This window comes from Oryza glaberrima, chromosome 1, assembly GCF_000147395.1.
Source record: "Oryza glaberrima chromosome 1, OglaRS2, whole genome shotgun sequence".
NCBI lineage: Eukaryota > Viridiplantae > Streptophyta > Magnoliopsida > Poales > Poaceae > Oryza > Oryza glaberrima.
Genome location: NC_068326.1, coordinates 32006991 through 32026257, shown reverse-complemented (window position 1 = coordinate 32026257; position 19267 = coordinate 32006991). Strand labels below are relative to the sequence as shown.

At 39.6% G+C, this 19267-nt stretch overlaps 2 protein-coding genes and 1 pseudogene across 2 annotated transcripts; 2 read left to right on the top strand and 1 right to left on the bottom strand.

Moving 5' to 3' along the window:
• The first annotated feature begins 2169 nt into the window (after positions 1-2169).
• Positions 2170-7696, top strand: LOC127775207 (synaptotagmin-2-like). The gene is made up of 12 exons (XM_052301819.1): positions 2170-2909; positions 3419-3517; positions 3633-3683; positions 3784-3907; positions 4539-4657; positions 4759-4860; positions 4944-5018; positions 5875-5951; positions 6040-6286; positions 6369-6719; positions 6821-6953; positions 7192-7696. Exons 1-10 carry the CDS (start codon positions 2799-2801, stop codon positions 6660-6662), a joined length of 1299 nt encoding a protein of 432 aa, XP_052157779.1. The 5' UTR covers positions 2170-2798; the 3' UTR covers positions 6663-6719; positions 6821-6953; positions 7192-7696.
• Positions 7697-8292: 596 nt separating this feature from the next.
• Positions 8293-13318, top strand: LOC127783024 (synaptotagmin-2-like; annotated as a pseudogene).
• A 126-nt stretch (positions 13319-13444) lies between these two features.
• LOC127783014 (probable inactive receptor kinase At5g58300) lies at positions 13445-18606 on the bottom strand. The gene is made up of 3 exons (XM_052310313.1): positions 18272-18606; positions 14935-16292; positions 13445-14586 (listed from the first exon to the last, which is right to left on the bottom strand). Exons 2-3 carry the CDS (start codon positions 16220-16222, stop codon positions 13961-13963), a joined length of 1914 nt encoding a protein of 637 aa, XP_052166273.1. The 5' UTR covers positions 16223-16292; positions 18272-18606; the 3' UTR covers positions 13445-13960.
• Positions 18607-19267: the final 661 nt, after the last annotated feature.

The window sequence follows — 19267 nt, the reverse complement described above, 5'->3', positions numbered from 1 at the left end:
AATTATCATAAACCATTTCAATTTATTTAAGCTATGTCGTCTAGCTATCTTACAAAACTTTCACAGCAACGCGCGAGATTTCATCCAGTAACATGTAAAATCTATGACCTCACATGTCATTGTCTAAAAAAATATGCGAGAAAAAATAAATGGGCTGACAATGATATTCATCCTATAAAACTCCAATAAAAAAGAACCGTACGTCCGCTTTGTATGTACATGACTCTATCTCTCAAGTCTCTGCTTTAAAGTTTTAAACAATTTTTCCTCCTATATTATTTATCTCGTCTACAATCATACTACACCATTGTATTCGTTGCAACTAAATTTTTACAAATGATTATATTTTGATAAAAGAAATTTATATGTTTCACATGTTGAAATTCAATGTTTTATGCACAATAACAAAATGTTTCAACCGGTATTTTTTCCATGCATTTCATATTTCTCTAAGATGTTTCATGGGCTTTTTTAAAAAAAAGTGCCACAGACAGTAATTTTTAAGGGCAGAGAGAGATTTATATCAATGTCGCGTGTGTTCGCAAGATAGTGTTACCAACTTTTCCCTCTCGTTTTCCGCGTGTACGCTTTTCAAACCTCTAAACGGTGCGTTTTTTTGCAAAAAGTTTCTATACAAAAGTTGCTTAAAAAATTATATTGATCTATTTTTTAAAAAAATAACTAAAACTTAATTAAGCACACGATAATAGATCGCTCCGTTTTCCGTGCGGAAGGAATGAGTTCCCAACCGCCAGAAATGAACGCACCTAATAAGGGATTACTCTCCTAGTAGTTCAATAGCTCAGGAAATCCTAAGCTCCTGATGCACACAAGCTACTTTATCTAGATCTCTCTTGTGCAGATGCACATGCTATAAGCAGTACTTTGCTCTCTTCACTTCTGAATTTCTGATATTGTCCATTCCTACGATGATCCGGATGGGCTATTCTTCCCTAGGCTAGCCACCACCTCGCATATTTGTGAAGAATACTTCATGAATATTATGGTTTTAATCCTCCCCCCGTTTGCAAATTGATGACATTTTATACCATTCAAAGTTTCAAACCTCTAAAACTTAACATACTAACAAATGAAAGGAAACATTAGGATTCAATGTGAAAATGGCATAAGCAAATTTTTCATGAAAATATAGTATCATATATTAGTACTCTAAATCATTTTGATGACTATATTTTTTGGAAAAATAATGATTAAATATATACAGTGGAGATTGTTTCAGTGCCCTAAACATCATTAAAAAAGAACAAACACAATACTACTATTTTATCATGACGATGACTGGAACTCCAAGCCTCCAACTAGTTATTTTTCTTTGAATTTGGCTAGATCTGTACCTCTAAAAGCGTTTGAATTTGAAGTTGGCGTAGATCAAGTACGAACACATAAAACAAAAAGTCATTGGCATATAATCAATTGAGTTCTAATTATTTTAAACTTAAAAATGGTTTATCTAATTTTTACAATAACTTATATATATAAAGTTTTCGCACGAAGGGCCTGTTTGGCACAGCTCCAGCTCCATTGTCCTGGACTTAAAGCTCAACTAAACAGTTTCATCTCCACCTAAAATAGGAGCGGAGCGAGGTGAAGCACTCTCTCATAATGAACTATAGAGACGTGGAGTTGGGTTTAGACTACTCTATAACTCAACTCCAGACCTAACTTTTAAAGCTAAATTTAGGAGTTGATACTCTATCAAACAGGTTTGAAATATATCATTTAACAATTTAGAAAGATACTAATAAAAACCAAGATAAAATCCATATCTTAATTAAAACTATATAATAAATAGTAATATTTTAAGACGGAGAAAAGTACTATGGTACCAACACCAAGCAGTCCCCTGTGTTCATCTTCTGAAGTCTGATTGTCTGGAGTGCGACCTCGCGCTGTCGCGCATGGCGTAGTGGCGGCGTTCCTCCCTCCCTCTCGTCTCGACTTGCCGCCGCGTCGGCGCCCCGTGCATATGGCCCGCCGTCGCTGGCCCTCGCTCGCTGAGAGCGCCATCCGCCGACGGCGTACGGACCACCCTCTCCTCGCCGGCGCCTTTCTTTTCCCCGCCGCATCCCCGGTTTCGGTTTCCCGTCGGCAAGAGATGAATCCCACGGACACCACGCCATCGGCGGCCGATTCGAGACGGAGGTAAATCCACTCGGTTTCAAACTCATCGCCCATCTGCTACTCGATCTTGCAATCGTTTTTGATCGATCTCGCGATCGAGGAATCGCATCTGTGCTTTGCTGATGGCTTTGTTCCGGCATCTATTGATCAATCTTGTTGGTTTAATCGGGCATTGTGAGTAGATTTGATTGGACCGAGTTAATCCGAAACGATGATATTGAAATATCTAATAGCAACACTCTATTTCAGTTTACAGGGACAGAATTAATCCATTCTGAAACCCACATAAAAAAGAACCAACCGGACCACCAACCAAAGTATTCGTAGTTAGCACATTACAACTTGACTGATGACCACCCTATATTACATTCTTCTGAATTCCGTGTGGCCATTTCGAATGTTACATGTATTCTCCTCTCCAGAAGCTCTTGCATCTTCGTGTTGCCAAGCCATTAGGGCATTGCTAAGCTTTGTTTTCACAGTTCCTTTAGTGTCGTTTTCACTGTATTTTCTCAGCTTACTCAGGTTGTCCCCTTGTAATTTAGCAGGGTGACGTGGCTCGGTTGATTAACTTATCTGAGTAATGCCTTTTTGTTTCATCTTCTTATGTGCTTGGCTATGAGAGTTCTGGTAGAAAGCTGGTGTAGGAATCTGAGATGGGCATAGTCAGCATGTTGATTGATTTCTCTGGGTTTTGTTTTGGATTCTCAGCTGGTATTGTTATTGGGTACTTCCTCTTCATCTACTTCCAGCCAACCGAGGTGAAGGTGGGCATATGCTTGTTTGATCTTCCTCTTTATTTATTACTGTATGCCATTTCATTTTGTTGCTGTGTAGCGAATACTTGTGTTATGTGGTAACTGCTCTGTCAATAGATCTCTAATCATTTAACCAAAATAGTTTGGGAACAGTCTGAGGTTGTTGTTAAGAAGAAACACTTTGGTCATAAACTCGTCAAGAGCTGATTCAATTTTTTTTTCATATCAGAACCTTCTTCATTTCTTATTGGCCACACATTATTTACATTAGATCTGTGTGGTATGAGTATCCTTCTGTTTTTTGGTGGGTTTGTAATGTTCTTTCATCTGATGTTTGATACTTATTTAAGATTTATATATGCATATATCTGGGTACTGGGTAACACGTTTTTTGTGTTCTCCCATGCGGTGTCACTTGGACTAGTTGCATCTCCAAGAAAGGGTTTTCTCATGCAGGATATACATAAAACATAATTGTGAATACTGTTACACTAATGTATCCCCTGATTTCCTTTCAGGACGTCAAAGTTTGCCCACTGGTGGAATATGACTCAAATTCTTTGGATGGCATCCTTCATGAAATTCCTTTGTGGGTCAAGAATCCTGACTGTGATAGAGTATGCTTCTATATCTTTTAAGTTTTCAACTACTTGGTGAAGAAACCTCATGGACTCGATCAATAGTAATTGCAGTACTTTTAATGCCCTTTTTTTTTGTCCTCTCTGTTGCTAGATTGATTGGGTGAGCAGATTTCTGGAGATGATGTGGCCTTACCTCAACAAGGTATGCTTATGTTGAAGATTACTTCTGGTTGACAATAAAAATAAATACTCTTAAGTTGTAGATTACTTCTGGTTGACGATAAAAGTTGTGTAACCTGTAGGCTATCTGCAAAACTGCACAGGATATTGCAAATCCAATTATTGCAGAGAATAAAGAAAAATATAAAATAGATTCTATTGAGTTTGAAACACTTACTCTGGGTAGTTTACCACGAACCTTTCAAGGTAAGCAGTGTTGCACTCTCATGTTATTACACACATGCTCAGTCTTTTACATTATTTTTGGTGTTCTCTTGGAACTAGAATATTCATTTGAAACAAATCATGTTTCAACATTTCTGCAAGCAGCTGTGCTTATCTTGTATAGTTTGTGCGTCACCGGTAGTCATATCACTCCATTACTAGATGTTGATAGAAGTTCTGTGAAGGACCTTTATGATTGCTTGCTTCTTGAAATCTGACGAACAGTATTTATTGATGGCCCATGTTTTGCCACCAACATGAGTAGGCCCTTTTTGCAAGAAAGCTCTTAGCTTTCACTATATTAGATTAGATTTCTGAAGTAGTTCTGGGCCTTAATACAGCTGCCTGCAGATATATATTATGAATGCATTGCTGCTACTTGCTTCCAGCTAAGCTGCTATGTAATGTCTAGTAATTGGACATTGCAGTCGCTAGTGATAGGGTTGTGCATCATCATGTTATTGCTTATGCATAATTAATGGCCGCTATACATCGCCATACCCATGTATAGCTAATAATGTCCTATTAATTGTTTCATATTTATTCTTTATGGGTCTACTGTTTTTACAAGATGTTGCAAACATGTAAAAAAATCTCATGGTTTCTTTCTCAGGAATGAAAGCATATGTTACAGAAGAGCAGGAGTTGATAATGGAGCCATCTCTTAAGTGGGCAGCAAATCCGAATGTCACTGTTGTCGTAAAGGCTTATGGATTGAAAGCAACTATCCAGGTCTTAAAATTTTCTGTGATGAGCTTAAATAGAATTGTTGCTTACTTTAGGATATAGAATTCAGCCATGTGAAATCTTCATTTGTTCACGATCTATTTCAGGTTGTGGATCTACAAGTCTTTGCTTCACCTCGTATTACTCTAAAACCTTTGGTGGCTACAATCCCGTGCTTTGCAAAAATCCTTGTATCTCTCATGGAGAAGGTTTGGCAATATAATACTTGTCATTAGCAGCCCCTGCTGATCCACTCCTTTTTTTAAAACTATTTTTAATGTTGGTCTTGCAGCCACATGTCGATTTTGGGCTAAAACTTCTTGGAGCAGATGTAATGGCTATTCCTATTCTTTACAGTTTTGTTCAGGTATTCCTGACTACTAATTTGAATCTTGTCATGTGAAAATATTTTTATACCATTCGAATGTTCATTGAACTTGCTAAACACAGCTGCATAGGTATAGGTTAAGTACCCCTATCATGAAAGTACTACAACTCTGTTTAAGCATAGTTATACAATGCCAGATCAGACCATCAGTTAAACCCAAAAAACACAAGAAACCAATGCACACACTTGAGCCATTGAACCTGACAGTTTCCAGAGAAAACAGAAGAAAACCGTGCAGGTTCAGGCGTGAGAGACAAGCTTCTGCCAAAACAGTGTTGGGGTGACAATCAAACCTGAGCCTCATGGAGATGTGCCCCAAACCAATGGGGCCTGTGATCCCACACTATTCTACTTTAGTTCATAAGGCAATACCATACTCTGTTTACACTTTCGATCCACCATCACCACCGTCCTAACCATTAACCGCTGGTTGGACCACTGAACAGTGAGCCAGATGTGGTGCCAAGTTGACCACCAAAAAAGTTTTGCTAACTACGCTTTTAAATTGCACAGCAAACTGGTAATATGTTAGTAGTTCACTGTGAGACCAACTGGTCGAACAGAGATGAAAGTCCGCCATGGTGATCCGGGAATCCAGAAGCAAATTTGTAATATGTTACTACATCTTCCTCCTTTTCAGAGCATTCTTGTGTACCTCAAGCAAAGACTTTTCTGTGTAGTAATAGTTTGATGGCTTAAGCCTGGGTCTGATGTATCTAGCTCACTCACTGTTGTAACTGTGCCACTTAACGAACTTGTTGTGTGGTATCTATCTGACTCCATTCAGTAAAAATACTTATGTTGTGACCACCTTTTTTTGTGTGTGTATCTGCAGGAGACCATCAAGAAGCAAGTTGCGAGCATGTATTTGTGGCCAAAGACACTTGAAGTGCCTATAATGGATCCCTCGAAGTGAAATCTTTTATCACTGACTCTGTTATGGTTTATGTACTGTTCTTTTTTTAAATGACTCTTGCTAATAGTTTCCATATATTTACAGAGCTTCTAAAAGGCCTGTCGGTATTCTACTTGTGAAAGTTTTAAGAGCTCAAAATCTGCAAAAGAAGGATCTGCTGGGTAAATCAGACCCATATGTGAAACTTACAATGTCAGATGACAAGCTTCCATCCAAGAAAACAACAGTGAAGCGCGGTAATCTTAATCCAGAGTGGAACGAAGATTTCAAATTTGTTGTGACAGATCCTGAAACTCAAGAACTGGAAATTAAAGTCTTCGACTGGGAACAGGCATGGAATAGCTTTGTTTTACTATTCTTCTCTTGTGCTATGTTACCAAAGACTGCAGATTTAGTTCTTTTTGTATATCCAGGTTGGAAAGCACGACAAGATGGGCATGAACAAGATTCTGTTGAAAGAACTTCCCCCAGAGGAAACTAAAGTTACAACCTATAACTTGCTTAAGACCATGGATCCGAATGACATACATAATGAGAAGTCTTGTGGTCAAATTACTCTGGAGATGACATTTAAACCTTTCAAGGAAGATGATATAGAGAAAGATGTCCAAGGTACAGACGTAGTAGGGAAAGCTCCTGATGGTACTCCAGCTGGTGGTGGGCTGCTTTATGTTGTTGTTCATGAAGCTCAAGATCTTGAAGGCTAGCATCACACTAACCCATATGCAAGAATAATTTTCAAAGGAAACGAGAAGAAAACGAAGGTATTTTATCTTCAGAATGTTATGAGCTTCAATATCACTACTGAAAATGATAGTGATATGATTTCATGCCCCTTAACCTCCACAAACTTCTTCTCTTTCAGGTGATCAAGAAAAACAGGGATCCGCGATGGGAGGAGGAGATTGAGTTTGTTTGTGAGGAGCCCCCTGCAAATGACAAACTACATGTTGAAGTCCTAAGTAAACCCCCCCAAAAAAGGGTTGATACATGGCAAGGTACAATTTTTTACATGAAATTTCTGCCCTTTATCGTTCTGACCTAGCATTGCCTCTACTCGGAATAAATGTTAACTTGCTGCATTGGTTTGTTTTGGAATATCAACTTTAATGAGCATATTCATATGGTTGGGAATATTACAGTCATTTTCAAGATTTACTTGCTTGAATTCTGCACGGAATTGAAGACTACTGAAAATATATTATACTGATGCATTTGTTTTTTTTCCTTTTTCAGGAAACTTTAGGCTACATTGATATAAACCTCGCAGACGTGATCAGTAATAAGCGGATTAATGAAACGTACCATCTCATCGACTCAAAAACCGGTCAGATTCAAATCGAGTTGCAGTGGAGAACTTCATAGAAACTGCGAGGAAGCACCAACACAGGCGAATGCTTGAACAATGCGAGGTACAGGAGGATACGTACGAATGTTGGCTGTTGCCACAAAACAGTTTGCCAATAAATGTGGTTAAAAGGCCTATATATATTTCCTTTGCTCCAAAACATGTTTTTTTAGATGTCTTAAACATCTGTTTGGTCCTGTAATGTTTTGTTAGTTGTCTACACTGTGTTGAGATCAACTTTCTCTCAGTTCCATCGCCTACTGCTTGATCTTTTAATCTTTGATCGAGCTCTTGAGTGATCAGATCTGACGAGAGTAAATTAATTGGACCGAATTAATCTGAAACGATGATTTCAAATCCAACAAGAGCAAATTCTGCCACCCTGTAAGAAAATTCTGTCCTATCTCGAAATTTTGTCCTATATGAACAAAAATTAAAGCATCAGGTGGACCATCAAGCAATAAACAACACGCAAAGTTGCCACCATTGAGGTTCTTTGCTTCCACCATTCGAAACACCCTCTTTTCTATTCTCGCTTAGCTATTTAAATAGAACATCGCAACTTGAGTGGTGCCACCCTATACTATTCTGAAATCTGTGTGGTATGTTCGAAATTTGCAAGTATTGTCCTCTTCATAAACTCTTACATCTTTGTCTTGCCAAACCATTCGGCATTCGCTTTGCTAGCCTTTGTTTTCTATATTTTCTAAAACTTTAAACATATTTCTTTACCTGTTCTTTTTTTGTGAGGATTTTTTACTTGTGTTGTGTTGTGTACTTGAATGAAGCATTTCTTTCATTCTGTGGGGGAAAAAATCTTGATTGATGGCACATTAGCTCCCTACAGCTTGTAGAGTAGGAAATTGCTTCATGATAACTGGCAGAATTAGTTCAAATCTATTTGCAAAAGTTGGGGATATTTTCATGATCTGAATAGTATATTAGCACAAAAAAGAGGGACTAGCTAGTTCTATGGGTTTAGCTCATTCTGGTTGTACCCTCATAATTTATTGGGGTGACGTGTATCGGTCGATTAATTTACTTGAGTAATGCCTTTTAGCCTCATCTTCTTATGTTCTTTGTCTGTGCAACTTCTGATAGAAATATGGTATATATTTGGAGGTTTTAGAAGAAATCCGAGATGGGCATAGTCAGCATGGTGCTTAGTTTCATTGGATTTTGCATTGGATTCTCAGTTGGTATTGTTATCGGTTACTTCCTCTTCATCTACTTCCAGCCAACCGATGTGAAGGTGATCATGTTTATCTCATTCTTGCTATGTAGTTATTGTATCATTTCATTTTGTTGCTATGTGGTGATACTTTTGTTATTTAATAACTGCTCTGTCAGTAGATGTCTACTCATTTAACCAAAAATAATCTGGGAACAATCTGAAAGCGCTGTTAAGAAGAAACACTTGGGGTCACTGAGTCATCAAGGATTGATTTCCTTCTTTGCATATCACATTCCTAATTCAATTCTTATATTCTGGTTCTGGATATCACACTTGTATCACAAGTTGGTGTTGTCACTTGGATTAGTTGCATCTCTAATGAAATAGTTCTTTCACATAGTATGTAAATGGGACATCATTGCAAATACTATTGCTACTAATTTAATATGTTTTATTAAATCACATGGTTTTTTATTATCCTGACTACCTCTCAGAATGTCAAAGTTCGCCCACTGGTGGAATATGACTCAGATTCTTTGGATGACACCCTTCCTGAAATTCCTTTGTGGCTCAAGAATCCTGACTATGATAGAGTATGCTTCGTTCTTTTAAGCTATTAACTGTTTGCTGAAGAAAACTCATGCACTTGAATAATAGTAACTGTAACTATTCTGATATCCTTATTTTTCTCCGCTTTGTTGTTAGCTTGATTGGCTGAACAGGTTTTTGGAGTTGATGTGGCCTTACCTCAACAAGGTACTCTTCTGCTGTAGATTGTTTCTGGTTGACAATAGGACTAACTTTGTGTTCAACCTGTAGGCTATCTGCAGAATTGCACAGGATGTTGCAAATCCAATCATTGCAAAGAACAAAGAGAAGTATAAAATTAGACTATATTAAGTTTGAAACATTTACTTTGGGTAGCTTACCACCAACCTTCCAAGGTAACTGGTGTTGCGCTTTTATATTCTGTTTGCATACATGTACTATCTCTTACATCATTTCTAGTGTTAGATTTGAACTAGAATATACATTAGAAGCAAACCTTGTTGCATGACGATTCTACAAGCAGTTATGCTTATCTAGAGTAGCATGTGAGGTTTACATAGAGCCAAAACTTTTTTAAAAAGTAGATTAATATGATTTTTTAAAAAGCAACTTTCCTATAGAATTTTTTTTTATAAAAAACACACCATTTAGCAGGTTAGGAAGCGTGCGCGTAGAAAACAAGGGAGTGAAGGTTGAGAACCTCATTATATGAACTCAACCAAGTTGCATGTAGATATATTTATACTAATGTATTTACCAAATTTGGCAACAAACTAAACACAGATATTTTTTAGCAACTTTGCCAAAAAATGGTATGGTTGAAAATGGCATCAATCTGAACAGCTCCTTTATAAAGTAGTGGTGGTGGTGGTTCTGTCACCACCCCACCACCAACTCCCCAATTTTTTTAAGAGAAAAAAGGAGAGGATAAAGGCCCACATGTCAATTACTCCCAACAACTTTCTGCTTCTTGTGAGAATGAAAAAAAAAAGAACATAATGGGATCAAATGGTCCACATGTCAGTAACAAATATGTACGATAATTTAAGAGACGATAATGATGGGTTAATGATAATTTTCTTTAATTAAAATTCCGTTGTAACGTATGGGCAATTTGCTAGTATTATTAAGATATTGCTACTACTTGGTTTCTGGCTAATTTGCTATGCATTATGTTTAGCAATTGGACATATTCACTAGTGATAGGGTTGTACCTCTTGTTATTGTTTATGAATAACTAGTACTCCCTCCGTTTCAGGTTATAAGACGTTTTGATTTAACTCAAACTACTCTAAGTTTGATTAATTTTGTAGAAAAAGTAGTAATATTTTTAACCCAAGACAAATATATTATGAAAATTTATCCAATTATAGATTTAATGAATCTATGCTGGTGTTGTAAATATTACTATTTTTTCCTACAGAGTTAGTCAAACTAAGAGTAGTTTGACTTTAACCAAAGTCAAAACGTCTTATAACCCGAAACGGAGGGAGTATAATTCATTAGCGGTATATATCACCATACACATATGTAGCTAACTATGGCCTATTAGTTGTCTCATACCCTGACGTTACTGTAAATTGATCATATGCGATTCTAGTTGTTTTACAAGATGTTGCCAAAAAAAAAAGGTAAAACAGTTCATGGTTTGTACCCCAGGAGTGAAAGTCCAAGTTACAAATGAGCAGGAGTTGGTTATGGAACCCTCTCTTAAATGGGCAGGAAATCCCAATACCACTGTTGTTGTAAAGGCTTACGGGTTGAAAGCAACTATCCAGGTCTTGAATTTTTCCGGTCATGTGCTTAAAAAGTACAGATTTCAGCCAAGTGAAACCTTCATTTTTCTTACGAGATTTTTCAGGTTGTGGATATGCAAGTCTTTGTTTTGCCTCGTATTACTCTAAAGCCTTTGGTGTCTTCATTTCCTTGCTTTGCAAATATCCTTGTTTCTCTCATGGAGAAGGTTTGGCAACATATTGCTTGTTTTTTTCTATTATCAGCGTCTGCTGATCTCACTCCTTTTCATTAGTTATGTTGGTGTTGCAGCCACATGTTGACTTTGGCCTAAAACTTCTTGGAGCAGATGTAATGGCTATTCCTGTTCTTTACAAATTTGTTCAGGTATTCCTCACTATTGATTTGAAACTTTTTGTGTGAAAATATGGTAATAGCACTGAAATTTTCATTAAACTTGCTAAACATTCCCGCTGGTTGGACCAGTGAACCAATTCAGTAAAAATACTAAAGGTTGTGACCACTTTTTTTTTTGGCTTTTGCAGGAGACCATCATGGATCAAGTTGCTAGCATGTTTTTATGGCCAAAGACCCTTGAAGTGCCTATAATGGATCCCTCAAAGTAAAGTCTTTATCACTGACTGTTTTCTTGAAATAACTGTTACTGATTTATCTCCATATATTCGCAGGGCTTCTAAAAAGCCTGTTGGTATTCTATTAGTGAAAGTTTTAAGAGCTCAAAATCTTCGAGAGAAGGGTCCGTTGGGTAAACGAGATCCGTATGTGAAGCTCAAGATGTCAGGTAGCAAGCTTCCATCCAAGAAAACAGCAGTGAAGCACAGTAACCTTAATCCAGAGTGGAATCAAGAGTTCAAGCTTGTCATCAGAGACCCTGAAACTCAGGAACTGGATATTAATGTCTTCGACTGGGAACAGGCATGGAATACTTAGCATTTCCTGTGTTATTCTTCTCTTGTTCCATGTTACTAAATACTGCAGATTTATTTCCTTTTTATATGGCCAGTTTGGAAAGGATGAAAAATTGGGCATGTGCAAGATTTCGCTGAAAAAACTTACCCCAGGGACTGAAGTTATAACTGATAACTTGATTAAGACCATGGAACCGAATGGTATACAGAATGAGAAGTCTGCTGGTGAAATTACTCTGGAGCTGACATATAAGCCTTTCAAGGAAGGCAATATACAGAAAGAAGATCCTGGAGGGCTGCTTTATGTTGTTGTTCATGAAGCTAAAGAACTTGAAGGAAAATGTAACACGAATCCATATGTAAAACTAACTTTCAAAGGAGTAGAGAAGAAAACAAAGGTATTAATCTTTAAAATATTATGCACTTCAGTACAATATCACCACTGGACTATGATATTATCCCATGCCCCACAAAAAAAATAAAAACCCACAAAATTCTTCCTCTCTTTGTAGGTGGTCAAAGAGAACAGGAATCCACGATGGAAGGAAGAATTTGAGTTTGAGTGTGAGGAAACCCCTGCAAATGATAAGCTACATGTTGAAGTCCTAGGTACCAAAAAAGCGTTGATACGCAATAAGGTATAGTTTTGTTCATGAAATTCTGCCAGTTAGGCCCCATTCATTTTAGATGATAGATTATAACAATTATTTAGTGGCAGTAACTACCGAAATAATTATTTAAAAGTTAAAAAATGGATTTAGAAAAGCATTTTAAGAAATATCTATATAGAAAGTTCTTCCAAAAATCGCACCTATAAGAGCTTAGGGAACACGCCTACGATAATCTAGTACTCCCTCTATCAAAAAAAACCAAACCCTAGCATCCCAAGAAACTATGTTGGAAAGAAACAAAAGATCATAATACCTTTAATTAATGTAAAAGTTATATTGATTGATAGGTAGGTGAGGGGTATTGAAGTAATAAAATTTCTCGATTTGCGGATTGGTGGTAGGTAAGAAGTTAGAAGTTGGTTTATTTTAGGACAAATTTCAAACTCTACGAGTTGATTTATTTTGGAACGGAGGAAGTATTCTCGTAGCTGAACTAGCATTGTCTCTACTCGAAATATGTTGCTGCGTTGTCTTCTTGTGGATTATCTACTTCAATGAGTGTATCCATATGGTTGGAAACATTACTGTAATTGTCAAGATTTACTTGCTTGAATTCTGCCAAATAAATTGAAGACTACTGCAAATGTATTACACTGATGCGTTTCTTTTTATCAGGAAAGTTTAGGCCACATTGATATTAGCCTCGCAGATGTGATCATCAACAAACGGATCATTGAAATGTACGATCTCATCAACTCAAAGCGTGGCCAGATTCAGATTGAGTTCCAGTGGAAATCTTCGTAGAAACTGCAAGGAAACAGGCGAATGCTTGACCAATGCGAGCTACAGGAGGATACGCCTAGAGTTGCCTGTTGCTAAAAAACAATTTGCCGATACCTGTGATCAAGTCCTGTAGATATTACCTTTGCTCATATATATATATATATCTGTTTTGATTCTGTTGAATATTTTCTTAATTGCCTTCAGAACAATGTTGTCATGCTATTGACATCGAAAATGGAACTGGAACTGAAAAGTAATGCCAGGTCGTTATCCTTCTCAACAGATATAAAAACAGCATTCTAACATATTGAAATTACAAAACATGCTCCAGAAGAGATTTGTTTTTTGTTCTGGAATTTACATGCATTGGGCGCGTAAAATCTTTTACTCAAAAACCAGAGATTACACCAGCTGTGGATTTCACCAACTTGTAATGTTTTCCAAGTTGGGATGTTTTATGGTGTTTGAACTTTGAAAAGTACCAGGTTAAGGAATATGAACAGCGGAGATGCTTTGCAAGATAATACATGTACTAGATAGCCTGACTATACACAGGTCCAATTTCTGACAAAGCCGAAATCGCAAGGAAAACTCAATTCATTAATCACACTGGAAAAAAAGGCATGTCAAATTACAGAACACTGAACATCACCCTATGAAAAATCAGAAGAGCTACTGATTTAACTGGAATGGAACAATGGTAATGACCAACAGATCACTACTGTGAGAATTAAACCCCAAAAAAAATTATCTAAAGAAGATCAGAAATCAGCAGAAAAAACTCACTAAAGCAAGCGGCTATCAACTTTGCTGAAGCTCTCTATAAGCCAGTAACTATGCAGCCTAGCTAGCAGCTACCTTTGCTAAACAATGGCGCTCATGGCGCTGCAGATTCATCCTTCTGCTTCTCCTCCGGTGGTGTTCTTGACCCGGAGTAGGAATTCCGGATCTCAACGATCCTCCTGATCACCTCGTCCATTTTTGGCCGTTGATCAGGGGGGGCGGCAACACATGCCATTGCAACCTGGAGCATCTGAACCATCTCATCCTCAATGTTGGGATGCCTTAACAAGTCGACATCAAAAACCTCCGCGGTCCATTCTTCCCGGACCACAGACTGCACCCACCTTGGCAAGTGCTCAATGGAGTCCTCTCGTCCAGGAGATCTCAGAGGCGCTTTTCCTGTCAGCATTTCAAGGACCAACACACCGAAGCTGTAGACATCAGACTTCTGGGTTGGCTTTTTAGTCTCGAGGACTTCTGGTGCACGATATCCGACAAGGCGTGCTGGAGCTGGTGGAATGGTCATAAGCTGTGCCAGCCCAAACTCAGAGACACAGCCGTCGAGGTTCTGTGACAGAAGGATGTTTGATGACTTGAGGTTGCCATGGATGAACTTCCCGCCTCCCTCAGCATGAAGATGAGCAATTCCACGAGCCACACCAAGAGATATCTTTACCCTCGTCTCCCAATCCAATGGAGCTTTTCCAGTAGCTTTATTCCCTACAAGTATTTATCATCAACCATGTCATTTCACTTCAGCGGTTTGGCTTATGCTTATGCAAAAGCTAGCATGGATCAAAGCGGACTGTTTAAGTCTAAATTCACTGCTTACAGTGAGTACTATTGATGGATGTATTTCCAAACCTATGGTTACGACTTATGAATGGAAAAATGAGAGAATAACCCGGAGGAGAAACAGGTTTCCTTGGTTCCTTCTAAATGGCATGATTTTACAAGAATGTTATACATCATCTAAGAATAAAAGCAGGAGCCCTCCATAGTCTAAATGTTCAGATTTCAGAAATAGATAGGTAAATAGTTCAAATGTAAAAGAGGAAAAATGCATACCATGCAAAACAACAGCAAGGCTACCAGATGGGATATAGTCATACACCAGTAGCTTCTCATCCTTGGAGTAATAGTAGGCACGCAATGGGACAACATTCTGGTGCTGGCCAACCCTGCCAACTATCTCCATCTGCTGTTCAAAATCCTTCTTCCCCACGACCACCTCCTTCAATCTCTTGACCACAACTGTGGTGCCATCCTCAAGAACAGCTTTATAAGTAGTTCCGTAACTCCCTTTTCCAAGGACTTCAGCTGAAGCTCTCAGCAAATCCTCTAGGTCAAAATTATATGAACAGCCCTCAAAGAAAACCAATTTATTCCTCTCAGCTTCCTGAACACCACTGCTGTACTCCTCCTTAGGATTTTCTCCCCTTCCACCAGCAACAGTTTTTCCTTTTGACGAAGAAGCTGTAGTAGGTTCTGTGCTTTTCTTTCTCTTGAAAATACATATCAAGAGTAAAACAATCAAGATTAGCAACAATACCCCTCCTGCGGCAGCAAGTGCAATTATAACACCAGTTCTGATCCTTTTCCAGAAGCCCTTCTTGGCCTTGCCGGGTGATGGTGATGTTGGAGAAGGAGAAGGTGAAGGTGCAGTCCCAGGGCAAGGTTGTAAAGGAAACCCACATAGAAAAGCATTCCCCAAGAAGGAATTGGCTGGGAATCTTTGCAAGGAAGGTGGTATTGGCCCACTGAGGTTATTGTTGCTCAAATTCAAATGCCTCAATTTTGGGAGTTGGAGGTCAGGGATGGGTCCAGAAAGAGAGTTATTCTGGAGAAGCAATGCAGTAAGTTGAGTGAGATTTTGCACTCTCAATGGGATTTCTCCATCAAAAGTGTTGTATGACAGATCTAGAAATGTTAAAGTGGAAGTAAGGGAAGTCGGTATGATCCCGGATAGGTTATTATGCTGAAGATATAGGGAATGGAGAGAAGGAATGGATCCTACTTCAGGAGGGAGATCAACAGTGATGCGATTGGACCTAAGGCTCAATACCTCCAGGGCATCAAGCTTGCCAAGCGTGTCTGAGGGTAGCGGGCCAAAGAGCCCTACTGCTGGTAGGCGTAGTGTTTGCACGCGGCTATTGTCTGGTGTGCAAGTCACCCCAACCCATGAAGTGCAGACTGGGGCTGCAGAGCTCCAGTTGAGCTTCCTGCCATGTGGCAGTGAGGCAGCAAATGCAAGAAGAGCCTGCTTGTCGGAGTTCAGATCAGCACTCTTGGCAGGAGGAATGCATACAAAGAGGAGAGAAACAACCAGAAAAGCTGTAAGTATATGATCTTGCATGGTTGATGCTTGTTGGAAACAAACTGGTCCAACACTAGAAACCAATCTTTCCCATCAGCTCTTCACTCCTCTAGCATGAGAAAAAGAAAAAGAAAGTAAATCAATGTGGTGCGTAACAGCAAGAATATAGTAAAGTGCAAGTAGAAAGAAGGAATAAAAGGTTAGGAAACATGAAGCATAAACTCTGCCCTTAGATATACTTTCAGCACCAATTGCCAAATTTAAAAAATAAATATGCTAAAATCTTGAAGATGAGGAGCGACTGTTTTGCACAGAAAATAATCTAACACTACTAGAGTTGAATGAACAAGATGCTTGCTACTATTAACATCTAGAAGTAGTGTTTCCGTGTTGATACTTTTCATATCGGGATTGTCTTAGATAATTTCAAGGACAAATTCCTAGGCCAGCTAACCACAGCAAATATTTATAATATATACAAGTATAACTGATATGACCTGACAGGGGTTTGACACATCAAATTACACAAATGGCTAAATACCAGCAGTATTAGGTCCAATAAACAACGTGGATTTGTACAATACTACAAGAATTGCTTTAGAGTTTCAGAACAGAGTTTAACAGCTCTCTAGTTTGTAGCTAGCCATCACCTCAGAATAACCGCTGATAATTCCCATGATCAACACTTGATACTGATGCAACCTCTTTCTCAGGATAAAAGAAAAAAAAAAGGAGAAATGCTCACAGAGTGAGTCAACTCTATGCAGGGCACATCACATTTCTCAACTGCTACATGGTAATCTCCCGTCCCAAATAAAATACACGTGGCTCATGTTCTCTTCCTCTAGTCAAAGCCGTAGGACTCACCATCAGGCTAATCTGCTTTAGTTTATTTTCTAAACGGGGCAGTTGGGATCATCTGCATATGACAAAAGCAACCACCCAAATCACATCACAAGGCAGCTATCACCACTCCTCTCCCCTGTTTTAATAAAAGCACACACCCAATTATCTTAACAAGAACTTCTACTACCCTTTGCCACTGTGCCCTAAGCACCGCACTTACACTTAGGACTGACAAACCATCATAAAGAAAAACAGTTGTCAGACAACTCCAAGAAACTGTTTCAACAAGAACTGCCAACGGGAGATGGCAAGATTCCCTTGCAGCCGGGCGATCTCCTTAAATGCTCCAGCGCATGGCACCGCATCATAGATAGATATCTCACCTAACATTACATCTGCAGTTCTGCACCCCTCATGCGGCTGCCTTCGAAAAGAAACCAAATATGCTCACCAGCAGCGCAGATACTGATGATGGTTAAGGCCATGGCACAAAAGCAAAAGCTGCGATGCACAATGCGAGACAACCACCACCAGGGAAGAGAAGGAAAGGAAAGAAAGACGATGCCTTTGGACTTTTGGGGGGGGCGAGGTGGGCGCGGGGATATTCATGGGTTTCATGAGCTTACCCTGCTCATGGCACGGCCTACACTAGTATAGCAGCAGTACACCAATTCATACCGCGCAGTACAATGGACTGACTGTGAACTAGGTGGAGATGCCACCCCAAGTCCCAAAATTCAGGAGAAAAACATTTAGTGCGGCAAAAGTAGACATTTTTACTGAACAAAAAAAATAAACTATTAACACATCTAGAAAAGGGGTGTTAATTGTAGTAAATTAGCCGCTGTAGAGAGCACTTAGTACCAGGCACACCAAGGTAGTCCTTTAATTTAATTCTGATGCCATTAATTAACTCCGACCACCCAACTCCTCGGACATTAAAAGGGGGGAAATTTTTTTTTTTAGAAACGCTTTTTTCCCCTTTATTTCGAACAAGAAAATTGAGGAGAAACTGACGAGACACTCACTGTCTACGAACGAGCGCGGCACATACTACATTGCACAAATCTACGACCATCTCCTTCAATTCTGGGTCCTAAATCAGGGTGCCAGATCAAACCCAGGTAATCAGGTTCCAATCTCGCCCCCAAATTCCAACCCCATTTACATACAAGAACGCAATGGTGGAGAGAGAAAACCAAAAAAAAAAAAAACGGAGAGACAGAGAGTCGAGTCCCCAACCTTTCGCCAGGCAGAAGAAATCCGGTAACCCCCCCTCCTCCTCCCCTCCACCACCATTCGCCTCAAGAATCAAAGATCCAGCCTTCCGGCCGCCGAAATCCCGCCGCGCGGGGGAGGTCAGGTCACCGATCTGCTTCCGAACACGCCGGCATTTCGTCCCCCGCGACCCCGGCGGCGGCGCGGGGAGAGCGCGCCGGGCCGCCTCGTCGTCCTGCCGCGTACAACCTCGCGCTGGCCTGGCGACTGGTGATCCCAGCACTGCGGCGCGGGCGACTGAGCTGGCGTCGCCGTGCGGGGTGTCGGGGCGCGGAAGCCGTGGACGCGAGGAGAGAGTGTGTAGGTGGGCGCTTCACTGTGGGCGAACTTGTGGGTGTATTTAAGAGGAGTGTGGTGTCCTCCCTTAAAAAAAAAAAACAAATCCTGAGTTTCCGTATGCAACATTTCACTATCCGTCTTATATAATATTTTTTTATAATTAGTATTTTTATTATTGTTAGATGATAAAACATAACTAATACTTTATGTTTGATTTGTCTTTTTAATTTTTTTCATAATTTTTTTAAATAAGGCGGACGGTCGAACGTTGAACACAGAAAATTTAGGGTTTGTCTTTTTTTTTTAAGGAAGTAGGGGTGTCCGTTTCTTGGGATTTGTGGAGGGTTGACGGATCTGCCCCTGAGGTGAGGAGGCTGAGAGTGACCGACCGACGTCGACGTCGACGACGACGACGAGATCAGCCGCTGCTGCCCCTGCCTGGCTGGTGGTGGTGCCCTGCAGGGGGAGGATGTGCTCGTATTGTTCTCAGGGCATTGACTGACCAGATACATATGGGTCCCACTTGCCAGTGAAGTGGTGTATGGTACGAACATCGTTGACCAAGCCTGACGTGATATTAGTCCCTCGAACGCTAACTGAAAACGAAAACGCAGTGCATACGACTTGCTCCCTCCGTGAACTGTATTAAGATCTAAGTGTGATTGCTAACTAATGGTGAGT